Source organism: Necator americanus, chromosome V, assembly GCF_031761385.1.
Source record: "Necator americanus strain Aroian chromosome V, whole genome shotgun sequence".
NCBI classification, from domain to species: domain Eukaryota; kingdom Metazoa; phylum Nematoda; class Chromadorea; order Rhabditida; family Ancylostomatidae; genus Necator; species Necator americanus.
In genome coordinates this window covers 18,648,479-18,676,260 of record NC_087375.1, presented here as the reverse complement: position 1 = coordinate 18,676,260, position 27,782 = coordinate 18,648,479, and the positions used below count along the sequence as shown (strand labels likewise).

Sequence of the window (27,782 nt, the reverse complement as noted above, 5' to 3'; positions counted from 1 at the left end):
GACGCAGCTAGGAAATGCCATTGGATGCTCAAATCCAGCCTAAATCGGGTTACCAAACTGAAGACGTCTTCTCAAAACAGTACATAAATAACAACAAACCGGTGCCGAAGACCCCAGTTTTGGGGAAAACGGTGGAGCGAATCATTGATGTGAAGAAGAAAGCACTACTCATAACTACAACTATAGATGTTCGACTCCTAACGGGGTACAAAAATAAGAAACTCGTGGGCAACGAGCAGTGAAAATGTGAAGCATTAAACAAGTTATGAACTGTGAGAAATAAAAGCGAAAGATGGAGTAGAAAAAAACAATGAAAACAATGTATCACTTCAAATAACATCAAAATAGGTATTTCGTTAATTGTGGTCTAACAGACACGAGTATGACGTAGAACAAATGAGTAAGAATCGAGACAAAAAGACGGCAGTACAAAACATCCAAATTACTAAAACACTGCTAGATAACCAGTCACGTCACGACCTAAACTACTCTCTAATCGAGCTTTTAAATGAGTGTGACTAAAAGTGAAGAAGGATAACTTCAAGTGACTACTACTATCACACATGGCGTGACACGCCTGCACTGTATTGTTGCTGGAACATCCTTTGTTGATCTGACCACATACTTTCGGCTGGCCAGTATAGTGTGGAACTACAGTACATTCCGCCATCTAAATATATTAATGAGGTAAAGAAAAAACTGATGCTTGAGCAGACAGATACCTCTTACTATAGAAGAGCGCTAACAAAGAAAAGTCATCTGCAGGCCACTGTTAGTTGGCTAATGTGAAGTTAAAATCAAGTAGAGGACCCACTCATTGATAAAGGTTTCAGCTCATGATCTTCATACACTGAGGTAAGCACTGGTCGTTTCAAGGGAGGTGAAGCTCTTGAACGATGCGGGACAGGAGCACATGCGCCACTAACCATAGGATTAGACACTGAGTAGTGGTGCACGTAGACATCCGATGAATTAGAGGCCTGAAAATGGAAAAAAGGACTAAAAAGGGCAGTTATAATAAAATGTTAAAAATGCTAACCAATACAGCACGGCCAGCAGAAGGGCGTGATTGAGCAATCACTTGTTCAAACATGCTATTGAAATCCTCATTTGAGAGATCAACAGTACTGAGCTCGTCAGCACCAAAAGTTGTACCGTCCAGCGAAGCTCCAATATTGTCTGTAATGTTACATACATTTTAAGATTCAAATGATAAGAATGAAATGGAAACATTAGCCCAAATGAGTTTATGAACTGAAACAAGCCAAAAGTTCATCTCCAACCCTATTATGAATATCATTTTTGGGCTTCATTAGTTTCCAATTTTGATTGCTAGCAAAATCAATGCGGCCAAGGATACGCAACAGAAAAAGTAAGAAATAAAACCTTACGAAGATACTCTTAAAATTTTTTAGCTGTAATATGCAAGAAAAAAGACTTGAAAGTTCACCTTCTAAAAATGACAAAAAGTACTAGGTTGTTCGGAAAGTAATGTCCGTTTTCACCAGGTCGACTTCAGCTATCCGTTTTTGGATTCATAATTGTGCACTAGTCGTGCTTTTCGGAGAAGGTGCTACTAGCGAGCGTTTGGTGCGGCGCTAATTCAGTAAATTCCGTAGTGGAGATGAAATCTTGAAGATGCGGAGCTCCGAAGGTCGACCATCGGAGCTTGTAAAGTCCTTGGTTAAAGCATTTCCAAGAGTTTCTGGTCGAGACCTCGCTTCGGAACTCGGCGTGTCATGCAGCACTACTTTTACCCATCTGCGAGAAATTGGGAAGTCGAAGAAGCTGGTCAAATGGGTACCGTATGAGTTGACGGAGAGTAAGAGGATGCGCCGTCTCGAACTCTCATCTGCGCCCATTCTTCGTAACAAAAGCGACTCCTTTCTGGATCGGATCGTGACGTGCGACGAGTAGTAGGTCCTTCACGACAATCGAAGACGATCTGCACAGTGGCTGGATCAGGACCAGGAGCATAAACATTTTCCGAAGATCATGTTGATATGATTGATGGCCTGGAGCCGGTCTGATCCACTACAGCTTCGTAAATCCCGGCGAAATCAGGAGCTGGACGAAATGGACCAAGAACTTCGTGTGTACTCGGCATTGACCAACAGAAAAGGTCCAATACTTTTACACGACAACGCTCGCCCACACGTTGCACAATCAACCATACAGAAACTGAACCAGTTGGACTACGAAACTTCTCTACAGCCATCATTTCCACCGGAACTTTCCCCACGGGCTACTATTTCTTCACACATGAACAACTTCTCAAAGGATAAATGCTTCAAGAACGAAGGTTACATAGAAACGACCTATCAGAGAATTTTCAGCATTTAGATCTCCAGATTTTTATGACGTCTGTATAAATAAGCCGGTAACTCGTTGAATAAAATGTGTCGATTGCAATGGTTCTTACTTTGATCAATAGAGTTCAGTTTGAGCTGAGACGTGTCTGTTTGAATTTGTCGTATCAAAACGGACATTACTTTCCGAACACCTTAAAGGCATCACCCCACGAATCTGAGGTGATGCAGATTTCAAGTGGAGTATTCTTATAAGGGATAGTAGATTATGGTGAGGAGGATGATTCCGTCCATTTCTTCCTAATTGCCGTAAAAAACGGTCCGGAAGATGCGGCGCCGCACAAGGTAGGCGCGCTCCAGTCGAATTCCTTGTAGAAAAAAGTGCGCCAGAATGCCCGAAGCCGCATCTTCCCAGCCATTTTTACGGCAGTTAGGAAGAAATAGACGGAATCACTCTCCTCCCCATAATCTACTATACCGTATACGAATACTCCACCTGAAATCCGTACCACCTCAGATTCGTGGAGTGATGCCGTATTTACTAGTACGTATGAAGCACAAGATTGTTCGGTTCACTTGTCTCTTGCTATGACCTTAAGTGAAAAAATGTTGGACATTCCTGTAATTTTGAAAGGCAAAAAAGGAAGCATCTATAGAAATCACATAGCCCTTGATCTTGATAAATAAAACTATTTAATGAGCAATCATTGATAAGCATAAGTTCCATGTGACAGTTCTTCTCCTGCATGCGAAGTCCGATTTTGGAGATCCAATATAACAAGTAAAAGTAAAAATTACATAAAAAAATAACCTCGAAAAACGTTTCGTGAAGTAACTCTGCACTTATTGTTCAAAATGTTTATAGTTGGGTCAAAACAGCATGATGCTATGCGCAATTGAGTAAGCGACTGTGCTAGAAGGTGCGAGGTGAAACCAGCGGTTAGGATCGAGATGGGGCTATCGCAAACAGTTTGGATCAAAAAGATTCCCACCTTTGATCCGAACCTCTATGCTTTACCGCACAGGTTCGAACGCAGCTGCATACGTACCTGCACTGAGTTCCATGTCGTTTTGACCCAACTATAGTACTGCTCTGAAATACTACTGGATTCTCCCACTTCAAATGAGTTTCGGAATGACAAAATTCCTCATTTTCGGTGAGTGAACAGCTTCCTCCTATCGCTCTCCATTCTAACACTTAGTTCACAAAAACCGTCCATAAACCTAGTCATAAACTCTTTCGAAAACTCACCACAAGCACCATTTTGAGAAACATAAGGAGCACGAATCGCAATTGTGTCAAAGTTTGGTTCTTCGAATGGTATATCTTCTTTAAGAAATATTTTTATAGAGTGAACCTGTGAGAAATACAAATGACACAGTTACCGAAAGTAGGAGTATTATTTGTCGTGACGGAGGGATAGACGGTCATCGTTGGCAGACTTCCATGGGTGGAGGACCTAGCAATGGCAGCAGACAAAGAGGAGAGCAAACTAGAGGTGTCATCACATCCTCCACTACTGAGCAAACCTGACGACAGTGCGACAGCATCTGGAAACACAAAATCCTGGGGAAACAGATCAATTTTCTTTTTTATGTCCACTCGTTCTCAGTAGGATTTAAGTAACCGAAACAACAAACATGACAATGTGTACTTGGGAGAAAAAAGAGCATAGTGTAATTACTAATGGGACACAAACATGGACGTATCGAATAAAAAACTTCACATCAATCACAGTGTTTATAACGAAAAGATACTGATTGCTCAGCAAACTAATCACAATGGAAATAATGCAAAAACGCATCTAATGAAGTAGTTTATCGGGATGAACAGAATGCGTTAAAAGGCCTAGTTAATCTTTTCCATCTCAGATCTGAATAATACGTATATTATCGGCCAGAAATATCTCGTGGAAGTTTTGTATTTCAGCTCATCAGAAAACACTGGAAGATAATGGGCAGTGTTGCAAGTCCTCAAGAGGAAGTAAGCGCAGATAGTATCGACTTTGATAAATTATCAAGTTATCTCTTTGATGCACTAATCCGCGGTGACGCAAAGAACGAAATCAACCATGGTAGAATAGGAGGACCGCGTTAGTGGCACTTGTACATATCTCCAAGCAGTTCGCTCTGAAACCGCTCAGAAATGGTCAACGGTAATTTGGAAACTTCCTGCTGTTATAAAGGATACAGGTCCGATTCTATAGAAGTTTCAAATGGTTTCCCCGGCCTACTATGTCGATTTGAATGATTCGGTTCAATAAAGGTTATAAAATAAAATAAATGAATGAATGCTTTTTGACTGCTTTCATTTGCTTGCACGAAAACGATATAAAAAATTGATTAGAACGAAGGCGACCCTACAGGCGTTGCATATCTCTCAATGTCTGAACAATGTGAGCATCTGTCAAAGCCGTTAAACGTTAACTAGTATTCAAATGATGGTTGCTCAGATGAGTGTTGAAGCTGTCAAACTTCAATCCGAAGGAAAGCATAAAGCGCGACAGAAACTGCTACTTCCCGTGCCTATTCTTAAAAGACAATTTAAAAATCAAAAAATTAATCAAGTAACTTCAGATCGTAATAATGCGCCGAATAGAATTAATCTGGGTTTAATTATACGATTTCCAAGTATTCAGAGCAAAAAGAAGTGTGCAAATCAAAGCTGCCCATGTTGTGAAAATGGTTTTATGATGTATGATCATGTATATCACCAATGAAATGCATGGTGGTGTATATCACCAATAATGATGAGGTCACGAGGTCCTCTCACATATACTACGAGATATCGTTAATAACTCAACCTCATATTAAGCATCGTTGCGGCATAACGCCTCGAACAGAAGAGTTTCATGACTTACCAAAGTCGCTAGCACCAGCGTGCCTTTGACAACGTACAGCGTCGAACATGCGTGTGACAGTCGGAGCCGCTGCTCCGACCCTCTTCACTTTTGGAAGGTTAGCGAAAGGAACCCCTTCACTTCTGAACGGTTGTCGAAGGGATCCCCATTACTTGAGCTGCACCCCATGAGCTAAACCCCCTCATCTCAAGAGAGTCCGGCTACTCCCAACTATGGCTTCGAACATAATCTCCCAAGCACTTGTAAGAAGCTGAGATATGAAACAACAGAACATCCAGGATATTTCTTGCTAATAACATGTGCATTAATTAAATCTCAGATGGAATGGATTATCCAGGTCTCTGTTGACGCGTCCTGTTCACTTCGATCAAGTTCTTCGTTACATAGGTTTTCGAATGGACCTCTAATTAACGTTGTGAAAAAGAACATAGTTAACTTGTTAAAGGCATTACCCCACGAATCTAACGGGTACGGATTTCAGGTGGAATATCCGTATACGGGATCATAGATTAAGGAGAGGGGTGATTCCGTGATTCCGTCCATTTCTTCCTAATTGCCATAAAAAACGGCCCAGAACATACGGCTTTGAGCGTTCTGGCGCGCGATTTCCTACAGTGAGTTCGATTGGAGAGGTGGGTGATTCCGCCCATTTCTTACGAATACTCCACCTGAAATCCGTACCACCTCAGATTTGTGGGGTTATGCCTTTAAGCAATTAACCCTTTGACGACAGCGCAGCTCAACGGTGAGCCGCACGCTTTCCAACGGTTATTTTTCGTGATTTCGCATTTTTTGAGCTTTTTTCTGTACTTAGTTGGTTTATTATCCCCGAATAGTATCACGCACAACATTAACACAACAGAAAACCTTTTTATCTTTTGAAACCAAGTAATGAATTCACGCGTTATATTGCAAACCACACTTTTCCGCATTCTTTAGAAATATCTAGTGCAACAATCACTTTTCTATTTACTAAAAATAATCCGATAAAATTTGTAACTCCAGAGGAGTACGTGTAATTAAATTTAGGATCCTTTGCCTTGCTCTGCTTCGTTTCTTCGACAGTTACTGACAACATTTCCTTGTTCAAATATAGCTCGTAAAAGTTGATTGGTTTGTGATAGCTACGTATAGTCGGGTCAATACGACATGAAACACGAGTGTAGTTGATGTGCATTTGCGTACGCGCTCGAAGCGGCGCTGTGGAGGCAGCAGTTGGAACCGAGGTGAGTTCGTCGCCAACTGCAGCGATGGGTGGTGCCAGCAAGGATTTCACCACGCTCCTAGCCACTACGTTTCACCGGAGCGCCTCGAAAGAAGCTGCGTACGCAATTGCGTACGTGTTTCATGTCGTTTTGACCCTACTATAACTGATCATGTGAACCAAATTGTTGGAAAAAAAACTTTCAATCATTATGAGTTTCTGCGTCGCTTCACAATTCTTCTGTTCACTCTCACTATCTGACACCTTCAGCATCCCATTACTTCTCGAATCAGACCACTTAACCGCAGACAGCACTAATCATTTTCAGACAGTCGGTTATATCTCCATTAGATTCAACAGGTAGTTTTCTAAAACTACTCTCTAAATAGTCTAGGTCAGGTTCGTCCATCATTGGCTCCTAAAACTCAATTAATTATAAGTAAGCAGAATGAACGGGATTAAAAAAAGTCTTGTAACAACGCGGCTCAACGTGAAGCCGCGGTTGCTCGGTGTCCTAAAACGCGCCAGTCCCACGTGCTAGACACGCAAAAACGCACGCTCTCGTCAGTGGGTTAATACTCCTTCATTAGAAATAAAGTGCATTATGTATAAAATAATTTCGTTGCAAATAAAATGAATTTCGTTATAAACAAAACAATTCTGGCTGAAAATATGTATTAATCAAATCTCAAATGTATAGCAATGGTTACTTATACTATTTCTTATGTTATTTCTACCAAATATTTTTGACTGATACTGTATCTTTGTCTCTGTCAAATTCGAGAAATGATTATCGATCTGAGAATTTAAAAAAAAAGGCAAACGACAAATTGTCGCAAATTTAAAACGGAAATTAGTTTAGAGAAAGGTTGATTGGAAAGCAAATTAATGTCTGAAGAAGTACGTTTGCGAAGCTTATTATATACCAACATGAAATGTCTAAGGAAAACAGTTGTTTCGATGGCAGAGAAAGTGCGAAGCTAAATAACCCTTCAGGATATTTTGCGGAACACTATTAGCCCCAAGGACAAATCGATCGCTTAAGCGCTGATTATTCGAACTAGTAAAAGATTCTCGGCAGATAAATATTTCAACAAATCCGTAACGTAAGGCTGCGGAATTCAACATAAATTAGTATTTCTTTGCATTTAGAAAAAAAATGAAAAAAATAGTCAAAATAGTTCCAGAACATCTAGCGGCTTTGACTACTATATGATTGTAATAGAAAAACAAAAGAAGTAGGTTAAATGCAAGCAACCCAAGAATTAACCCAGGAATTATGAGAGCAAACAAACAGAACCAACTTGATGCTGAAACGGTGGAAAGGCTTCGTGGGCGACTGGTGGGCTGGCTGCTGTCCAAACGTCGATCAAGTTTTCCAGTAAGGCTCGATCGCGCGGACGAGGGTGGACTGTACAGGCCGCACTGCGAGACGCCCTCAGCCAAAGGGGAACACGAAGATCCTAAATGAAGAGGAATGAACAACACCTTCAAATAAGAAAAGGTAGCTTTGAGGAGCCATCACAACGAGGAACTGCACCTCCTCCCGCCCCTGAGACAAGTCCGCTTCCTGGGGAGAGGCCATCATCGGTCGGACTACGAGACGGCGTAGCCATGATGTGCGCCGTGGCCACAGAGGTGTCGCTAGGGGGAGAATGTCCTTCAAGCTAGAAAAAAGGTATCCGATATGTCACTAATGAAAAAGATTCAGCGGAGAACAGACTATTTCACAATCTTGCCTTATTTATTACCTGTCCGAAGCTCTGAGACGCACACTCTGACTGGCTGCGAAAAAATGTGTCCGAATACGAACGGCTGCGGCCCTCACCACATCCTATAAGATCGTAAATTAGGCATATCTCGAATGGAAAACTCTAAAGGTTCTAAAGCTTAGGAATGACATAAAATATAGAAACATGACGAGACGAGCATGGCTACATTGGAAATCAACGACCTCCTTCAAACAGTACGGATGTGAACGATCCGGGGCGAGACCAACGCTTTAGCAGAATGACAACGACGAGACGATGACTACATCCAGGGAAGGAATGCACGTCGACAGTCCGTTAACTCCGCTACTATCCCAACAAAAGTTACAAAAATATTCGGAAATGCAAGCAGAGTATACGAACTGTGGCCCTACAAACATTTTAAAAGTTCCAGTGAGTTTCTGCTACACCTCATCTTCCTCCTTGCGCGTAGATTCAAATTCGGATACACTCCATTCTACTGCATCAGGAAATTGTCGCTTCGATGGAATTGCGCTAGAGAGACCCCAGCTAGCTGCACGTTTTCGATACGAAGAAGCACTGCGAGACCAACAGCAGCAACAGCACTCATGTTCATCGTCGGCGTGATCGTTATCACTCAAATTACTGTCGTGCACTGGAAACCTCGTCTTGGATCGCTCACAAATCTCGACATTCTTTTATGGAATGGAACATCAAACTAAGAAATAATTTAAAGGCAGCATACCACGAATCTGAGGTGGTGCGGATTTCAGGTGGAGTATTCGTACACGGGATAGTAGATTATGGAGAGGGGTGTGGTTCCGTCCATTTCTCCCTAATTGCCGTAAAAAACGGCCCGGAAGATGCGGCGCCGCCCATAATCTACAACGCCTCCCTACCGGGTGGCGCGCTCCAATCGAACTCCCTGTAGAAAACAGTGCGCCGGAACGCTCGAAGCCGTATCTTCCGGGCCGCTTTCTACGTCAATTAGGAAGAAATGAATGGAATCACCCTCCTCCCCATAATCTACAACTCCGTATAGGAATACTCCACCGGAAATCCGTACCACTCCAGATTCGTGGGGTGATGCCTTTAAAGCACACACACGCCTATATGGGTGAGACAGGCTCTGGATAAGTCTTGAAACAGAATTTTAAATTAAAAGTTCCTCTCATTCGTTGAGGAAGAGCAAAACGTCGAAAAGGAACAAAATATCGCAAAAACTTGGAAATGGAGTGTACAGACGGCACTGATTACGTTGTGTCAGCGTACCATGCCTTCTTTTTGAGACAGCAGGCCACACCTCCAAGCGATGGGACGACGTCGTCGATAAATTCATCGGCTTTTTTTTAAATAATCGTCTAGTAGTCGTGGATGTATTAAACTCCCTTCATGCACAATCACGAAAAAAAAAGCGAAATTTTAAATCATAGAAACTGAAGGCTTAGCCACCCTAGCAACAAAGCAAACGTTAAAACTAACCGAAAAGTATCTTGCAAAGATCGGGTGAAACCGTTCTTGCATTATTATGTCAAGAAAGAAATAAAAAGTATTTTGAAAAACTTTTTTCCAGCCTACCGATCAATTGTCCCATCGACCAAGAGGTCCGCCCAGAGCAATAATTAATCGGCTGAGAAAGTATCGCTTTATGCCGACAGAACACGTTCGACGCAAACAGTAGACGTTTAGTTTTGTTTTCAAAAGAAAAAAAAACACAAGTCTTAGATCGAAATAGAATCACAGAACAAATAGGAACAGATGGAAAAGATAAGGGCAAAATACTAATAACCTACCCCTTAAGTGAAAGTAAACAAAAGGAAGAAGAGTTTTGGAACTCAAATGCTACGAAGATCTCATAGCTAAAGAAAGACGCAAGATAATCAAGAGCATACCGTCTAAAGTGGAAGTTTTGATTGTATCTGGATCTGCGAAAGACAAGAGCCTAGTCATTACGCTGAAATCCTCCCGACCAGTAAACGGTTGCATCTGGAAGTCAGTTGCACCAGTAGAGTCAACGTGTGGTTGACGACCAGCGTAATCTGAAATATTCCGCAGCTCCAGCTGTGTAGACACTGACCATCAATGAGATTACTCCCCGCTGACCTCTCGTATCATCGACTTCTTTCTTAATCTGGACAGCAATCCCAGCGGCAATTCCTTCAGGCACGGAAGTAACTTCTTCCACAGCGCTTTTAATTCTAAAATATTACTGATATGAAGCACGAAGATACGTTCACTCAGTAACTTCTAATCTTCGGAAATCTTTTCTAAAGCCTAATGGAACAGGCATAGACTAATGGTCACTTCACCAACCCAGCGATGTGATGAACACAGATGACATATTGAGCTCGTTGACCCTTTGAGGTATGGTTGACAGTTGACGCCTCAGTTGTAACCCAAACTACAGCATTATTCGAAGCTAACAAACGATACAACGGTGTTCGTACATGACCCTTCGCAAATAGTATCTTCATGGACTGTAAAACAGGGTAGGAATAGGAATTACATATGCGGTGAATAGCAAAAAGACAAACCTCGCGGAATGCCAACAAATCGCTCGGATCAATGAGCTCGAAGAAACTCGCACCCATGAGCGTTTTCAGCTCATTTCTTAAAATATAGTTGAGGCGATCATGAACATATGATATCCGCATGTCAGACGTGTGTCGTGTCATAAAAGAACCCGTTGGCGTGTCTGCGTACTGAACAGAGCGCAAGGTTACTTCATTATGAACATTTAATTATATAGTAAATGCAAAAATGAGACATGAGTAGAAAAATGCCTTGAATTAAAGGCACCACCCCACGAATCTGGAGCGGTGCGGATTTCCGGTGGGTATTCGTAGATTATGGGGAGGAGGATGATTCCGTTCATTTCATCCTAATTGCCGTAGAAAATGGCCCGGAAGATGCGGCTTCGAGCATTCCGGCGCACTATTTTTCACAAGGAGTTCGATTGGAGCGCGCCAGATCTGTGCACGCGCACATCATCCGGGCCATTATTTTTACGTCAATTAGGAAGAAATGGACTGAATCACAACCCTCTCCATAATTTCCTATCTCTGTACAAATACTGAGATCCACACCACCTCAGATTCGTGGTATGCTGCCTTTAAGCCGTATCTCCACAGCAGAAAAAAGTATGTCCAGAAGAAGATACAACCTCATTATTTTATAAATGGAGACAATTAGAACAGAGCAAACAATGAGGAAGGAAAGCTTGCAACTATAGAAAAAAACTAACCTTGGTGAGAGCAGTTGCATGGGCATTAACTGAACCTTGACCGGCGGGCTCCGAAGCAGCATGCATCCGAACTACATGGCCACCCAAGGAACGCTCGGCACGAAGAACAAATGATATCGACTGGAAGCAAACTTTCGAGAAAACTTGGCTATAAAATTTAGAACGTAACAAGGGCCTTTGAGCTACACCGCAAAACAAAAATTTCCATGCGAAATGACTCGAATTGTTACCATTTGTCATTTTTTCTGCTCTATTTTTTTTACTGAACTTACTATAGAAATTAATCAATAATATGACCACCATCACTAATTACAACAGTGTCCCACCTGATGGGCAGGTCAGCAATCCCTTTCTTCCAGAACCGTGGAGACTGGGAGTCGAAGAAGTAGCTGACCGCCCGTTCGACTTCTCCAAACTTGGTGAACCTTTTCTTAGCTAGGAAAGCATTGAGGGGGCGGAATAAGTAGTAGTCTAAGGGGGCAAGGTCAGAAGAATAGGGGGATGGGGCACCGTGTCCCAGCCTAACTCCTTCAATTTTTCACGGGTCTCCTTAGCTAGATGGGGCCTACGTTATTGTGGAGGAAGTGGACCGAAGCTAATCTCGGCCGCTTTTCTCGAAAGGCCGAAGCGAGCTTCTGAAACTGACTAGCGTATATGGAACCGGTGACGCTGTGGCCTTGTGAGAGCTGCTCATAAAATAACATTCCCTTCGAATTCCAGAAGCAACAAAGGAGACACTTCTTGGGTGGAGGTTCTATTTGGCTTGCGTTGACAGGTCTTCTGGTCGAGGGAGCCATATAGCACGGCGCGCGTTAGAGTCGTAGAGGACCCAAGTCACATCTCCATCTGATAAAATCTTCGAGAAATTCTTTTCGATGCGGGCGAAAGAGAGATTGACAGATGGATACCCTGGTAAACCGGGTGTCATGCGTCAAGCTGTGAGGGATCCATCGAGCCACTACTTTTCTGTAGCCGAGGGCCTGCAGACGAGTGACGACTGTTGAGCGGCTGCAACCGAGTCTCGTCGCAAGACTGCGGGTGTTGATCTCCGGATTCTCCTTGACAACGTCGAGAATGGCGGAGTCTTCGATAGTGTGATACGTCTCAACCGGGGCTTATCTGCGAAGTCGGGGTCTTCGCTTGCGAAGCGAGTCATGATGACAGTGCCCTCACCCAATCTGCTGTTGATGCTGCCGTTGCTCCTATGCCGCCACGCCATTCATAGAAGAGGATAGCCCGAAGTTGTCCTTGCGCAACTGACATCTTGATTAAGGTTGAGGAAGCCCCAAGGCTATATATCAGTATTGTCGAGAAGCTTCGAGAATGTTCTACAAATACAACATGGTGCAACATGGGTTCCGACCAAAAATGGAATGTTCTGGAAATTTCAAAAAAAAATGGGTGACAAGACTTTCTGTCCAACCTTATATATATATATATATATATATATATATATATATATATATACATACATATATATATATATGTATATATATATATATATATATATATATATATATATATATATATATATATAACATATAAGACTATGGATGACATTTTTGATGTCTTGGAGCCGGTTTAAAGCATAACAGTCCTCTAATCTGCAAAGTTGGATATTATGTAGAAAGTATGAGGGTGACGATGTAGAAGATGCAATTTAAGAAGGAACAAATGATGGTGAACTGTTCATCTTAAAAGTCCACTTTTATTTTGATATTTTTCAAAGTATCACAAGCTGGCATACGCTCGGAGTGTTATGTCCAACCTGATTCCTGCGAAGTACTGTGTCTAATCGGAAGCACATCGCGAATACGCGATTTGAGGCTATTTAACACCGATTGCACACCCTAATATGAGGTAGGTTACTTATGAAGGTTCTGTCAATAACCATGAATATGTGTTTGCTCACGCACAATTTAGGCTTTAGTGAAAAAAAAGACGAAGGTGAAAATAGACGAAAACACACGGTTTTAACTTAGAATATCGAATGCTCTTACCTCCACCCATATGTGGTTTTCGGACGAAGTCAAAGCGAAAGTGTTAAAAGGAAAGTGGAAGAGTTAAAGAAACATCTAAACGATCAAACAGGCATAACTGCCAGAATCTACTGAGTCCACATAATCGAACAAACCAATCAAAGTATATCGGCAGCTACTGAAGAACGCTACCCAAAAACTAGGTACAGATGCAATAAAACAATGTAAAAGAAATTGCAGACTTCTTTTTAAAAAAATTAATTAAGCATAACAGCGATAGCCTATCTTCGAGAAAGCTTGATATTTGGTTTTATGTACCCAGAATGAACCAAGCGCAAAGAACAGCCCCAGATTGAACAAACCTATTCGCAGCGCAAATTGTGACAATACACGTACGTAGCTCGAGTGTAGATGGTATTTCTAAGCAAACAAAAACTATGTCATTGTAACAACAAACTACCACATAATTGAAACGGTCATCACTCTAACAATCGATAAAAAATGAATGGTAGAGAATTGGCCAGGTGCCACAAGAATGTTTGCATTCACTCACCAACGGCTTCGAGTAATCCACTTTTCCTCTTTTTCAATCAACATTTGTAATATTTTTTTTTCGTGACAAACATTAGGATACATGATTTCCAATTTTCAGATAAAATATTACGTGCGTAAAATCAAAAACACGTGAGGGAATTCAAGAATAGAACAGAATCTGAAGAAAATGAACTAATGTTTTTGTAATGTGGAGAAGTACCAGCACTAGTGAAAACTAGTCCCAAAAAAGTGTAGTTAAAGTAAAAGTTAGCGCTATTAACCAAGTATTTCGATAGCTGGTTTTCAACTTCTAGAGTCTGCACATAATGTTTTCTATTTACAAGAATTCCTTTGTGTTTCTTTGTTGTGCAAAAAATGTAGTTTCTTTTTTTATTTGGCATTTACTTAATTTATCAACAACGATACTGTGGAGCTGAATTCGTTAACAAATCAAGAGGTTTTATATCTTCCCATTAAGCTTGCTCTGCTAAAGCAACCCACCAGGGTCAAAACACCACTCCTTTCGATCTAGCTTAAGTGAAACCAGTTACAGGGAACACAAAGGGAAATTCTCAGTCAGCACATGCTTTAAATCCCATGAAATGACATAAGAATGTCAAAGCCAACAGAAAAACGGCAGAATATTGTTATCAGTCCTCGATTCCTTCTCAGTTATTCCAGTTGGAAGAAACCATATCAAGAGTTCCAAAACAGAAGCGATAAAAAAACTTGCTAAGACTTAGAAGTCGAAACTCAATTAACATAGAAAACATACGAAAAAGGTCATTGAGACATTCGCAATGTGCTAAATTAATTGCAGCCGCAGCAAACAGGTACAGTTGGGTCAAAACGATATCAAGCACGGTGCATTTGCCTACTTGCTCGAAACAGCGTGGTGAAGGCAGCAGATGGAACCGAGGTATGACCACCGCAAAATGCAGTGATGGGTGGTGCCAGAAAGGGTTCCAGTACGCTCCTAACCGCTCCATCGCCTCAAAGAACCTGCGTACGCAGTTGCACCGTGCTTCATGACATTTTTACTCTACTATAGTTAGGTGTAACCAAAGGTTGAAAGAGTAAACATTTTTGGAGAGACAGAAAGATGGTCATGCTACAACCTCTAGCCTTCCGCTTTTTCATAAAACAACCCCTGAGATTATATTAAGAGTTACAAGCTAGATAACACTTAATAAGTTCAAAAGTTGAAGAAAGGATGGAAGTACATTAAAAGCAAAAATTCGGAGTTGAACAGCGTGAAAATCAGAAGATAAATAGTGTGGCACCTTTGGCAACATTGAAATGCGTAAAAGACAAACAAGAAAAGCTAGTCTGGAAAACAGTATCCAGTAGAAACAAATAAGCCCGAAGCCAAAACTAAGATAATATTGCCAAAATAGTCAAAGAATAAACTAGAAAAATAAGCAAAAAAAACATGCTATATAATTTGCTGTGAATAGTGCTGGAGCACCGCTATAGACTCTACGTAGATCACTTAGATCTAGTAAGATTAATTTCCAGGTATTTAGAATTGAGCCAAGTCATTGTATGCTTACCTTGTAGAGCGCGCTTTTGAGGTTGAGATTACGTCCGCGCTGTGTGATAACCGTCTTCATCCGCAACTCTGCATACAGCCCATTTTCAGGTGACTTAGAAATATCTTGGTGTTCTCCGAGCACAGCACCCAAACTATTTGTTGCTTCAACATATTCAGCGTAGTCACTCGGATGAAGAAACTCTTTGAGGCCTCGTCCCACAAGATCCGTCTAAAATAAGCTCCAGTCGTTAAAACATGAACTACTCGTGCAGAACAAAGTAGGACATTCAGGTCTACTCAACACAACAAAGTGACTTTTTTGCTATTCTGTAAAGGCAGTACGCATTAATCTCCGTCTCCCAGAAATTGTTCTGCGTATAAAACGGTGGTATCAGATTATGAAAATGACTTAGAGGAATCTCTCTCTGCAATCTTTTTTCTTTTTCTTCTCTCTCATCTGCAATCTTTTTTTTAGTTTGATATGATGCCCGTAATAACACTGAGGGGCATTTGGTAGCTCAAAAAAGCTGCAGTAAACTGCACTAAAGACTAGGCCCTTACTTTTACAGCTTCTTTCTTGTTAAGCTTATTTTCTTTTTCTTCGATACATAAAGAAAGCAACAAATTCCCTGCAACCATGTGATGAAATAGGATGCTACTGCACACAGAGCTAAAGATTAACCCTAAAGGGCTAACTGTTAATTACGCTTTGGAAACACAAAAAAAAACTCAGGTCTCGACACCATCCATTCCAGCGACAAAGCATTACATTTTTCAGCAAAATCAAGCTATATAAAACTGATTACTTCTAGAGAAGCTGAAAACTTTACGAGTTAAGTGCTGGGTTCCGCTCGTTCGCACTAAGGATCAAGCAAATTTCGTCCATACCGGGTCCAGGTCTCTGCGCAAGCATAAACGGTTTACATGGAAAAGAATTGAGCTTCTCGTCTCACAAACTCAAATTTAAAACAAGCTATACCTTGTTTGCAATGAAGCAGCAGCAAGAGCTTTAAATTGAATTAGTTGATTTAGTCACAGGTTTTACTTTTCGAATACAAAACGACGGAATATAACGTGAAAAAATAGCATGTACAATCCGTCAGTCGTCCCGTCAAATGACTGGATACATCTACTGGCCCCAGTAAATCATTGTAACGGTGAGACACGCGTTCGTAACCCTCAAGCGATTCCGAATTGAAGTGAAGCCGTTGGTACGTTACAAGACGATTGAGTAACGCCAGATTCTCTGTTCACACTTTATACAACTTCCACATATTCTAATCAAACAACAAACTTCTAAGTACAAGAATACTTAACAATTTCAGAAAGTGACGTTGTGGTGATATGTGGAAAAGGTGACGTTGTGGTGATATGTGGTAACCTAGACAAACGTATCAATTCAATACTTGATTAAATAAAATTTCCCTCAGCAAAGGCGTACTGCAAATGAAAATCCCGCACTCCAATCTCTGGTCTCCTTTTCAACGCAGTGTGATTTTCTCTCTCTCTCCCCTATCACACCATGTTCTTAGTCAATGCTGTTGGATCGATTGTCGCCGATAGTGCGGCCGAAGTTCTCAAATTCAGGTCGGTTTATCCTGACTTGTTGGAGCAATGACAGGAGAATGGACGAAATAGATGAAACGATTTCAAACTGTTGTAGGGAAACGGGTTTCGGAAGTCGTGAAACTTAGGAAGAAAATGCAGTTACACACTGCGCAGCTTTGAAAATTGTCAGTGTTGCAGCAAAATCGCTGAATTAACACAAAACTTCTGATATAATTGAGGCCTTAGAGGACAAGCACTTAAGAAATCCAAAAATCGAAACAAGTTTCCTAAAAAATTTTTAAAAAATTTCACAAAACTTGGAATCTTTGCATTCTTGTATATCGCAAAAAAAGTGCCTAACAAAATATCATAATGGAATACAAACTAGACTAAGAAGAGGATGGTAGAGACCGCTAAGGTAGGAAACCAGACATGTCCGAAACATAGCTAGCACATTCACCGACTTTCAGCAGTCCTCCCGTTCCTTTACTAAAACCCTTCTCATTGATGTTCTGAATCTTAATTTTCATTTCTATTATGAACACCTACAATTGCAGCAGACCTGCGCAGGTATTTTCCAGTGGAGAGAGTCAACAGAACTTCATCTAAAACGCTCAAAACCGAGCATCTTTCACGTGCAAGACGCGCAATATTTCTACAATCATGTACTTTACCCCAGAAGCACAAGTTACCTAACGGACATACTCAAGCTGAAGGTCCAACAGTGGCCTCTTACGCATACATGCGATAGTCCCCTCACTTTTGGACGGTTGGCGGAGGGATGCTCATCACTTGCGATGCACCCTATGAGCTAGACCCCCTTCACCCTTACTAATCCCAGTATTGTTAGACAGAAACAAGAATCTCTTCTGAGTGGGTGAAAGAGAAACAGAAGTTTGCTGTAATTGGGTGATTTTCAGTAATTTTTTAACTTCACGAAAAAGAAGTTGTCTTCTTTCATGGCATATGTCTCTGAAGATACTCCTTAATACGACTGAAATGAAAGCCATCGAAAAAGCAGAAAATTGAGGTTCCTTACCATTCTCCTCACATTGTGAAAGAAAATTTATCTGGTGACCCCTCGCCAATTTCGCACATCAGTACGGCGGACACATTGTTCGCTATCGAAAAACAACCCCCGAGAATCACCATCTCAGGTGATAACCAAAAAGTGGAACTGATATGCGTTATCGCTACTTTTAGATCAATAGTTTTTCATCTTACATCATAACTCTGAGCACAAAACGAGCAAAGGCGATAAAAAAAAATAGGGAAAAAAGACTGACACCGGATAACTTTACAAACCTGACTTAATCCCAGATACAAGCACACGCTTTCTGTAACACAGAGTATTGTTCCATCGCTATCCGCGATTATAATGAAGCCATCCAAGGCCTCTGTGATAGTATCCTCGCACCACAGTTCTTGGCCAATTTTACTCAATTCAGGACCAACTGCTGACGGTTTCAGCACTTAAAACCCAGTGGAAATAGAGAAGAAAAGAAGATGCAAGATAAAAAGCGGAAAAATGAGACAAAATTATGGTTCACTCAGTTCACTAACCATTGGGTGCAGTTTTACGTATTCGACACCATGCAGAACATACTCGCAACACGGCAATTCGATCGAGGTGAGTGACACTACCTTCATCAACTATAGGAACAACCTAGAAACAATCATGACTTCAGGAAAGAGTAACAAGTCATTGTAAGAACGAGAAAGCAGCGAACATACAGCCCGAAGATCGCTGAATATTTCCGATTCCTTCCCACGTCTATCCCTAGCCGCATACCTGGACGTCTCTCGTCGCTTTTCCATATTTCTAAAGAACGCCACCTTATTTCGGAATTAAAATTTTAACAAAGTAGAATTGGTTTCAGTAGTGAAACAGCTGCAGTGGGGACAAATTTGAAAAGTCAAGAGCAAATAAAAGTATGGCACTGTATTTGTTGTAGCCGAATGGTGTTGATAACTAGTCAAAAAAAAGTAGGAAGAGAACGTAGTAGCAGATTACACAAAGCATGGAAGTTCGGACCCAAAGTGGACAATGAATGTTTGGTAAGTTCTACGAATGTAAATAAGTTATAAAATATAAACGATTTCCACAGATCGCGCCATCTAGTTGTGACAAAGTACAAAGACTAAACTTTCACAAGGTGCCTTTTAACTGTTTTGAAGGGTCGGTAAGGGCTGACGAGTGGCTAAACTTTCATTTCCAATCTTTCTGGAAACTTTCTAGAAATAGGGCTTTGAGCTATGATGTGCGGCAGCAGTTTACAACTCTGTCTAAAATTGCTCGCACAGAAATGATGGGATCTTAAGTCGAAATTCGAATCTGCAGAATTTACATGTACGCATAAGTTTTGAAAGGGAAGAGGAAGCGGTGCGATGGAGAGTATCGGTTAAGATTGTTGACATCTTTGGTAGCACCACTTATCACTGCATTCCGCGATAGCCCCAACTCGATCCTAACCACTACGCTCCACCGCACCGCTTACGCAACTGCAACGAGGTTCATGTCTTTTTGATCCTACTACTGCACATACATTCCCATAGATTATTAAACTTTCGATAATGACTCCACAAAAAAAAAAAAAAACGAATGCACCATCAACAACGCAAATGCAGCTTTGTAAATCTACATCTCTGTCGACAACAACTCTTGGCAGGTGTAAATAGGGGTCACATAGTTGCGAATCGTTGCCACTACACAAGAACGAATAACGAGAACCCGACACTTCCTTTATAGGACTTGTTGTCATCAGCTATCAACTTTCTCATTTTCTTCAGTTTGAACACCAAGTTAACCCTCATAAAAGCTTGTTCTCCATACATTTCACACACAAACGTTCGGAGGGAATTTCGAAGCACATATACAACAGGTAATTAAGCGAAAAAGTGTATGAAGCTGCTTTAACGTGAATCTCAAGAATAATTCACTTCACACAGTTCTAGTTCGCCAATTATGTGGAGAGCAATTATATAATATACTAATACAATTATAGCGCAACACTGTGGTACTTGCAAGCTATTTGCCGAATTCTAGCAATACTAAGGTGAATTCACCAGTTTAGAAGGCAGCAGCACAAAATAGATATTTTTAGCATCCCCCACGAGCACACAGAAATATGGGTGCAGATCACGAGTATATAAGATCCCGCTCAGTCCACTCCTCCCTCCTTTAATTAACCTATAGAGTCCTGGGAAACGCGAGAAACGGCAGTCTCGATCGAATTTTCCTACGGGGCACATAACAACATGCCACGAATGCGAGTGCACGCATACGCGCCAAATCTGCCAGCGAACGAGAGAGACACCGTCAGCAGCCCACTGATTGTTCGCTCGATTGTATTGTACAAATCCTGCGCATCTGCTTTCGCTAGCATACGAGACACGTTTTTAGGTGCCTTGCAGGAAAATTCGATCGTGTCCGTGTCACACGCAGTTTCTCGGCACAATTGACAGGGAATTGAACGCGATCACACTCATACTCGTGATGTACTCCTAACCCTACATTTTCGCGCAGAGATCCCAAAATCGCCGATTCTGGGTATTTTGGCGTTAAGAAAATAAAATGCAACAAACTGACACTGATAATGCGAATTTCAGAGACTGACTATGATGTTGCACTAGCAAGCACCGTTTAGTGCAGCACTCTCCAAGAACTGCAAAATTCGGTACCAAATAATAATCGACATGGTTTCTTTTCTGTTCTTTCTGTTCAATGAGGAGATAATTACTGAGTATTCTGCAATTCGGTACTCCCAGCAAGTTCCAATTATCAAATTTTGTTTTCTGAACGCTGTGCTCTTCGAATATATATGAAAAACACTATTTTCGAAAGCTGGACCTTCAGAATTATTCACAGTCTACTGGTTTAAAGGACCATTCGGAAAACCAACAGATTCAGTCCCGATTGTAAAGCCTGCCGCAATCTTCTCTGTTCTGGTTCTAGCGTAACTCTCTGCTGTTTCTACAATCTGTTACAATGTTTCTGAGAGGGCTTTAATATAAAATTATACCGCTATATGTTCGCATGTGAATGGGAAGAATAGACTACGAGAATGGACACCTTTAGGTGGACCCGATTTTGAAATCAGAGTCCGAATCTTAGCGCACGAATCTAAAACGTTCGCTCGAAAATCGCTGGAGGCATTTTGGATCTAATCCAAAAATCCTAAAATGAACCGAAAGGGCGAATTTCTTTCGATAACGCGTAAGCTCTCACTGTATCTCGCAAGACTCTTCTAATCCGAATGATACATTCGGATCATTTCGCTCTCGTGATCGATCCGTCAGCGATCCATGCTAGGCGTCGCCGAACGAAGCTGAGCATTTAGTGTGGTATCTAAATTGGTGGTTGAAAAAGTAGGCATAGAGCTTACTTGTTTTGTTGTGGAATTATTTGGTCGTTTAAATTGTAAATTGAATCGCCCCTTTCAGGTTCTAAAGTCAATTTTGCCGAAACGTCAGCCAATAAAATCTTTTGACCTCGTGTACAGTTCATTAAAAGCCAATGCAAAATTATAATATTTCGGTCCTGTCTCGTACAAATCCTAAGGTTTCTTATCACTACCGCGCTCACATTCACTTCATCTACGGCTCTACTATCTTTTTTCTGTGCCGATTTTCAGGGAGCATAGCTGAGACGATCATACTATAAACAAATTCTACAACATAAAATATGTAGTTTTTGGAAGCTTGCAATTTAATTTTGCAGAATTTAAGGTATAAGAAGTTGAAGTGAAGTTCTATATTAAAAGAAGTTCTTTTCATACTGCTGATAAGCAGCATGAACAAGTATTACTAAATCAATTTGCACACACAGGGATAGGTACATGACTGCCTTATCCGAAACCTCTGACAAGTAAATCTATCGCCTGCACTTAGAAAACAAAGCCCAGCGCCGCTAGAAACATGTCAAAGTATGAAAAAAAAACTAGTCATGTGGATAATAAAGCCGGGAAATATTTTGAAAAATTTAAGAACGTGTACAGTTCGGTAGCAGTCATTTTCTAGTTACTCAATACGAAATTATACCCTTCACAATTTCTGACTTACATAAATCCTGCTAAGTCTTCTATCAATATTGCACTCTTCACGCTTATCTACAGCACTACTATCTTTCCTGTTTCGATTTTTGGATTTTATTTTAACCGAGTTTTAGAAATTCATTTATACAACTAAAAGAAATGTGAGTTTAAAAAGTTTACACTTTAAATTCTTCAAGCTAACTTCAAGCTTTAAGTCCTAAAAGCAAAAGAATTGGTAGTTACATGATTGGATGTTTAGATTGAATCTCACTTCCTTTTGCAAATCACAAAAATTCAATTGATCCAACAACAAATGGAAGTGAACTTGAAATGAGCCAAACGAAAAGCGTACATTTACTTGAAAAGCATTTGTTAGGTGTGATAGAAATAACAGCCGCGATAAACATAGGGATATTGAAACATTCGCCAAGGTGTCAATAAATCCCCCAGTTGTGAACACCTCCATCTTCCCTGCTGCGTATATTAAAGCACCAGGTGACAGCAATGGGAAGTTACGAGCACAAGCAATGTTACTTCCTCTAAAAAAAAAGCAAAATCAAAGTGATTTTTGAGTTATGAAATAAGGTTCATTATAAAGAGCACACTTTCATAATGTTTCGCTTCTCCATCTGCTCACATAACTGGTAGCGGTTCAGTGCACTATATTCCTCTAAATTCCAATACCAACACTACTGCTGTGGACAGATATAGAAGAACGACGCATTGTAACACTGTGACATCGTAGAAGAAATAAATAAAACAGAAGACACAAACAAGGCACATTCAACAAAAAAATACATGGATAAAAGGAGACATTATAAGCGTGCGAGCTACGAAGGAACAAGTCGGCTAACTCGGCGGTAGATTTCACCTCCGAGTTTCTCTTTTTTTTTTGTTTATAAAAATAACTCTCCAGACCTTGTTATATGTTAAGTGCCACTAATAACAGGTGTCTTCACAGAATAAACACTAAGATACAATATTCATCATTGAGTTCCTGTGAAGGAGGAGGAAGGAGGTGTGAAGGGAATAATAAAAGCAAAAATCAATTTTTTTTCTCCACGAAGAAAGCCTTCACTAATGTTTAGCACATAAAAAGGTGTAGGGAAACATTAGGTGGTAATTCACTTCTCACAACCGATAAAGATAACGTACAACAAGGGCATTTGCTGGAAGAAGAAGACTTTCGCAGGGAGAGTGTAGAAAAGAAGCACATTGGTGAGTATATCGAGATTATAGAAGAATGAAGAGGATCATTTTATTTATCAGAGTGATACCTAATAAAATGTCGACACGTCCTTATTTGGTTGTAATATTTACAGACACATGAAACGTAGTTCCTCTTATCTTAGTTCGAGGTTGAGAATACTAGTAGTGGTCGAATATATAAAATCACCAAAACTACTACGAACAAATCAGCGACCTACGTTTGCACTTCTATCGATAACCTCTTGCGTGAAGTGTGCACTCAAACAACTACTTTGCGGTGCAAGAAACATAAAAACTCTCATAATCTGCATTACTTAAGCAAACAAGCGAAAACTTGCGAGTAGAAGTAGGTATATGTGCACAATAAGTATATGGAAGACAATAGTAGACTTCATACCCGGAAGAATGTGACGAGAAAAGAAGAGTCCAGGAATTCTTTTGACCTTAGCACATAGGTGCCTTAGGGAGGAGAAAGACCCTCCTCAGGTGAAGGGGGTCTAGCTCATGGGGAAAGGCTCAAGTGATCGTCCAGAAGTGAAGAAGGTTCTTTGGCCAACGGTCCAAAGGTGATGAAGTCCCTCCTCCAACCGTCCAAAAGTGAAGGGGGTCTCTCCTCCAATCGTCCAAAAGTGAACGGGTCCCTTCGCCAACCATCCAAAAATGAAGGGGATCGGAGCATCGGGTCCTATTATCGCATCTATGCCTTAGCGGAATAACTGGCGTTAGCTGGCACCCTTTCGACTTAGCAAAAAAAAAAAAAAATGAAAAACGAAACAATTTGCTAATGTTGTGACGTCACCCATGAGTCATCAGTACGGACCAAACTTTCCAATTTTTTACAGCATCAAAAATGAACTCAACGGGAAATAGGGCTCTGCTGCTGTTTTTTTTTTTCACCTGACAAGATATATTTTGCGATTGCATTTATCTGTGGAAACAAAGAACTTTAGGAAGGAAGAAAAAATCCTCTAACTGAATAAGATAAGCGACCCAAATCAGATAACGATCACTAAGTGAAGTTTCGCAATTCATGCAGCTCGAAAGAATGCATCGAAGAATCACAAATTTAATTTGTCTCAAAAGACATTTCATAACTCAACGTCACAGACTGTTATACCAGTGAAGTAAACACATAAGAAAAGTAACTTCAAAAAATAATGGAACCTGCATTCCTAAAACGGTAGATAAAGATGATCCATAAATCTTGTGGAAGCGAAACAGAAAAACTCGACCACAACGCGCAAAGTACAACAGCCCGACAGATAACAACCCAACGCAATCAATACATTAAAGAGTTATCATTGGTAACAAAATAAAAGAGTAAATCTTATGTATGCACACGCGAAAACGCACCTTTTACGAGAGTCCGACGGATCCATCTTGGTTGAAAAACAATAAAAATGTAGCAAAATAAGGTATGATGTGATGTGTCCCGCTCTATGGGTACCACACCCAAGAGTTTCAGTACGTATCGCTCAGTTTTGAACTGAAAATGAGGTGATATATTGAAAGAAATAAACAGAAATATGCAAAATTTAGTAAACAACTCCTATCACGAGAACAGCAGATGGCGATTAATGACAGCAAACGAACGCGTAAGATGACCTTGAAAGATAACTGCGGAAGGAAAAAAGGTGGGCACTTAGGAAAGACACAAACAATGAACAGTGGATGATGAAACAGTGAGAAGCAGGTGTTCGATAAAAAGTGAGAAACGTTGGTGAGGAAGAAGCGAATGAAAAGTGTGAGTTAATTACCACGTGACGTTATGAAACTACTCGACAGCATACTGATTCGAATTAAAACCACACCATGATGATCGATAATCAACATGGCGACTGTTTGTGTGTATGTAGCTGCTGTCGCGATCTTCGCATATGAATCCGGAATAGCGCAGCGGAAGGGGCATCACAAGAAAGGTTTTTCAACGTGCGCAGCCACGACTATCCCTCCGAGATCCAATCGGGGAACAGATTAGGCGATCTACTAAGGTGGAGGCGAACGCTAAATGTGCGAGGAAAAAGCGAAGACGACAAGTGGAAGCCACAGGAGTGCGATGCCGATGGGGCGGTCGAAGTGCCACGAGCGCCCAGCATGCGACCACGCGAAATAGAGCGCACTTGGCAGAAGACGCAGAGGCCGCGCGCGGCGGCATCGCGTCATCCTGCGACGTCGCGTGTCGCGCTGCGACCACACGCTCTTTGCCCTTTTCGTCGCCGCCCCTCCCATTTCTTCTCCGACCATCGAACGGCGTTCTACAGAAAAAAAACGAGACCCATAGGTTTATACGTAATCTAGTAGTGTTTCTGGAAAGTGTCCACCTTACGAGAAGGCGAATACTGGATTATCATTCGAGCTGCGAATCACCATCCTCAGTAATCTCATCATTAATTTGATTAAACCTACACACGAGCCGCTGGAGGAAAAGCGTATTCAACGAAACCATTGTAACGAGTCACCTCTTTTGCGCTTAGCGAAACTTATCATTTTATTATTCAAGTCGGTTGATTTTGTTTTACTGGGCGGATTACTGGTCATAAAAAACCCTCCTGGAAAAGTATCCTGGTCAAACTAGATTTTGTGACTGCATCTGCTTATGATTGATTCTGATATATTGATAGCTTCTTAGAGATATGTGCACATACTGTTATGTTTAATTGATCCTTCAAGCGTCCTGTGTTCGCTTGGCCTTGCTATACTCGGCGCCGAATGTCTTCAACGGAGTGCCCGCGACGCGTCTATCCTAGCGCGCGCTGTTTCCTTGCTGTGCTCGAACACTCTCTCATCCTTTCTGGTTTCCCATTAGCGCTTGCGCGTTGTGGTCATCCGGTTGGATACATTCGGCGCCGAGTTAGTCTGAGAAACTTTGACAAAGATGTTCCAAAGTGCGATCGAGAACGGAGCATTCGCTCCATCATTAAAATCTGCCCAACGACGGAACTGTAAATGTTCTATAACACTGTCACCGAAATGATGATAACTTGTTTCTCTCTCCAATTACCGTTGTCTTGGCAGTCTGGAGCATTGATTTGTCTCATGGTGATTCCTAGAAATTTTGATCAGTTTCTGTCACGTTCGGTCACCTTGGCTTTTTATGTACACACCGCTCATTTCCACCTGATTTGTATTCACCGAAACAACGTCTTGTCGAATGAATTCAGCCGGTGATGAACAGAGATGAGGAGTACGTGCAAGGCAGAGTAAGAGCGTGCGTTGTTGTAGCGTCGCGATCCCTCCGTTTCGACACATTCCGCGCCAACCATGGCTCATTTCTGCGCTTCGTGCTAATAAACTCTCGCAGTCCCACGTCACTGTTTAACCCATAGATGAAAAGAACTATGGGGCATGTCTCTAACATAACAAGAGGTTACTGATGATGCTCATGTCGACTGACAGTAGAAGTTATACACACAGCTCATTTCTCACCAGAGTTACTATGACGATACCGTAAACTGTAACGCATGCATTGTGCACTTTCAGACACTAAATGATGTCATTTGAGTTTAACCCATCCATTACATCTTCTCTCGTTTCTTGCCTTTAATACATTGTTGGGTAAGTTATGTAGTCGGTATTCTTCTGTAGGTGAACGTGCGCATTCTTTTCTTCCGTTTTGCACATCGCACTCACTCGCTGGTTTCTCTGTCCTTTCTCCTAGATTGTCATCTCATCTCCACAGTTATCTCGGATTTTTTCTACATTTCCATTTTCTTACAGTGTATTCCATTATTATGTAGTTTATGCAATATCCCCATTCTCTTTTACTTAGTCCCTCGTAAGCATCGTGACCTTCAGAATGATGTTCACATATATTGTGCTTATTTTTTGTATGCTATGTGTTCTCGTTTACTTCTAGCGCAACTAATTTTCGGTTCAGACCAATGAAGGTCAGGTTTTGCAAAAGTAATGTCGTATTTGGACTGTTAATTTCAAATCATTATAACTGTTATGAAACACATGTTTGTTAATCAAAAGAAGAACCAACAACTAACACATTTTTGCCGAAGAGAAATAAGTTTGTTTATTGCTGCAGTTTAGAAGTCCTTGTTCCGGAAGCTAACAAAGTCTAGGAAGGCATCTTCTGCATCTTGCTGGTTTTGGAAGTGTTTTCCTTGTGAGAAGTCATCCAAACGCTTGAAGAACCAGAGATTTGTTGGGAAGCTAGATGAACATGGAGAACAAGACAAAACATAGTAGCCTAGTCAATTTTTGATCGATCAATCAAGATCAATTTTTAAAGCGTTGGTTGTGAAGCTTGTGGTTGGGAGAAGACTTGGGCGCTTTCCGTCGACGAATGCGACTGTATGTGTTGCAGTTTTCAGTGTCTCATCAACTTTTTGAAGATGGTTCTCAGGCGCAGTGCTTTCGCTCGGTTTCAGAAGTCTGCAGTATGTCAAACCGACAGCAAACCACCTGACAGTAACCATAATTTTTTTTACGCAAGCTTGGCCAATTGTCGTATACAATCCGCTTCGGGCAAAATGTAGTTGGGGGAACACTCTGACGCTACAGAATTGAACTGCCTACTACCGTACTTTGTGTCATCCTGGTGGGTACTTTGACTGTGCCAGTACTGTAAATAGCATCTACTGACCTG

General features: G+C 41.2%; 1 protein-coding gene across 2 annotated transcripts; it reads right to left on the bottom strand.

Annotated features, from left to right (window-relative positions):
• Positions 1-557: 557 nt before the first annotated feature.
• RB195_014359 (uncharacterized protein) lies at positions 558-24,564 on the bottom strand (the record flags this gene model as incomplete). Of its 2 annotated transcripts, XM_064204595.1 has the most annotated exons (19): positions 558-670; positions 815-980; positions 1,040-1,179; positions 3,562-3,639; positions 3,696-3,860; positions 7,679-7,837; positions 7,915-8,041; positions 8,126-8,208; positions 9,997-10,143; positions 10,208-10,302; positions 10,418-10,581; positions 10,639-10,806; positions 11,349-11,468; positions 15,415-15,482; positions 15,543-15,624; positions 18,249-18,415; positions 18,507-18,609; positions 18,678-18,765; positions 24,539-24,564. In XM_064204595.1, the coding sequence occupies 19 exons, from the start codon at positions 24,562-24,564 to the stop codon at positions 558-560; spliced, it is 2,259 nt and encodes a 752-aa protein (XP_064060476.1). The 2 variants fall into 2 exon arrangements, with proteins under 2 accessions (XP_064060476.1, XP_064060475.1); XM_064204594.1 differs by having other exon boundaries at positions 15,415-15,624.
• Between the last annotated feature and the right edge of the window lie 3,218 nt (positions 24,565-27,782).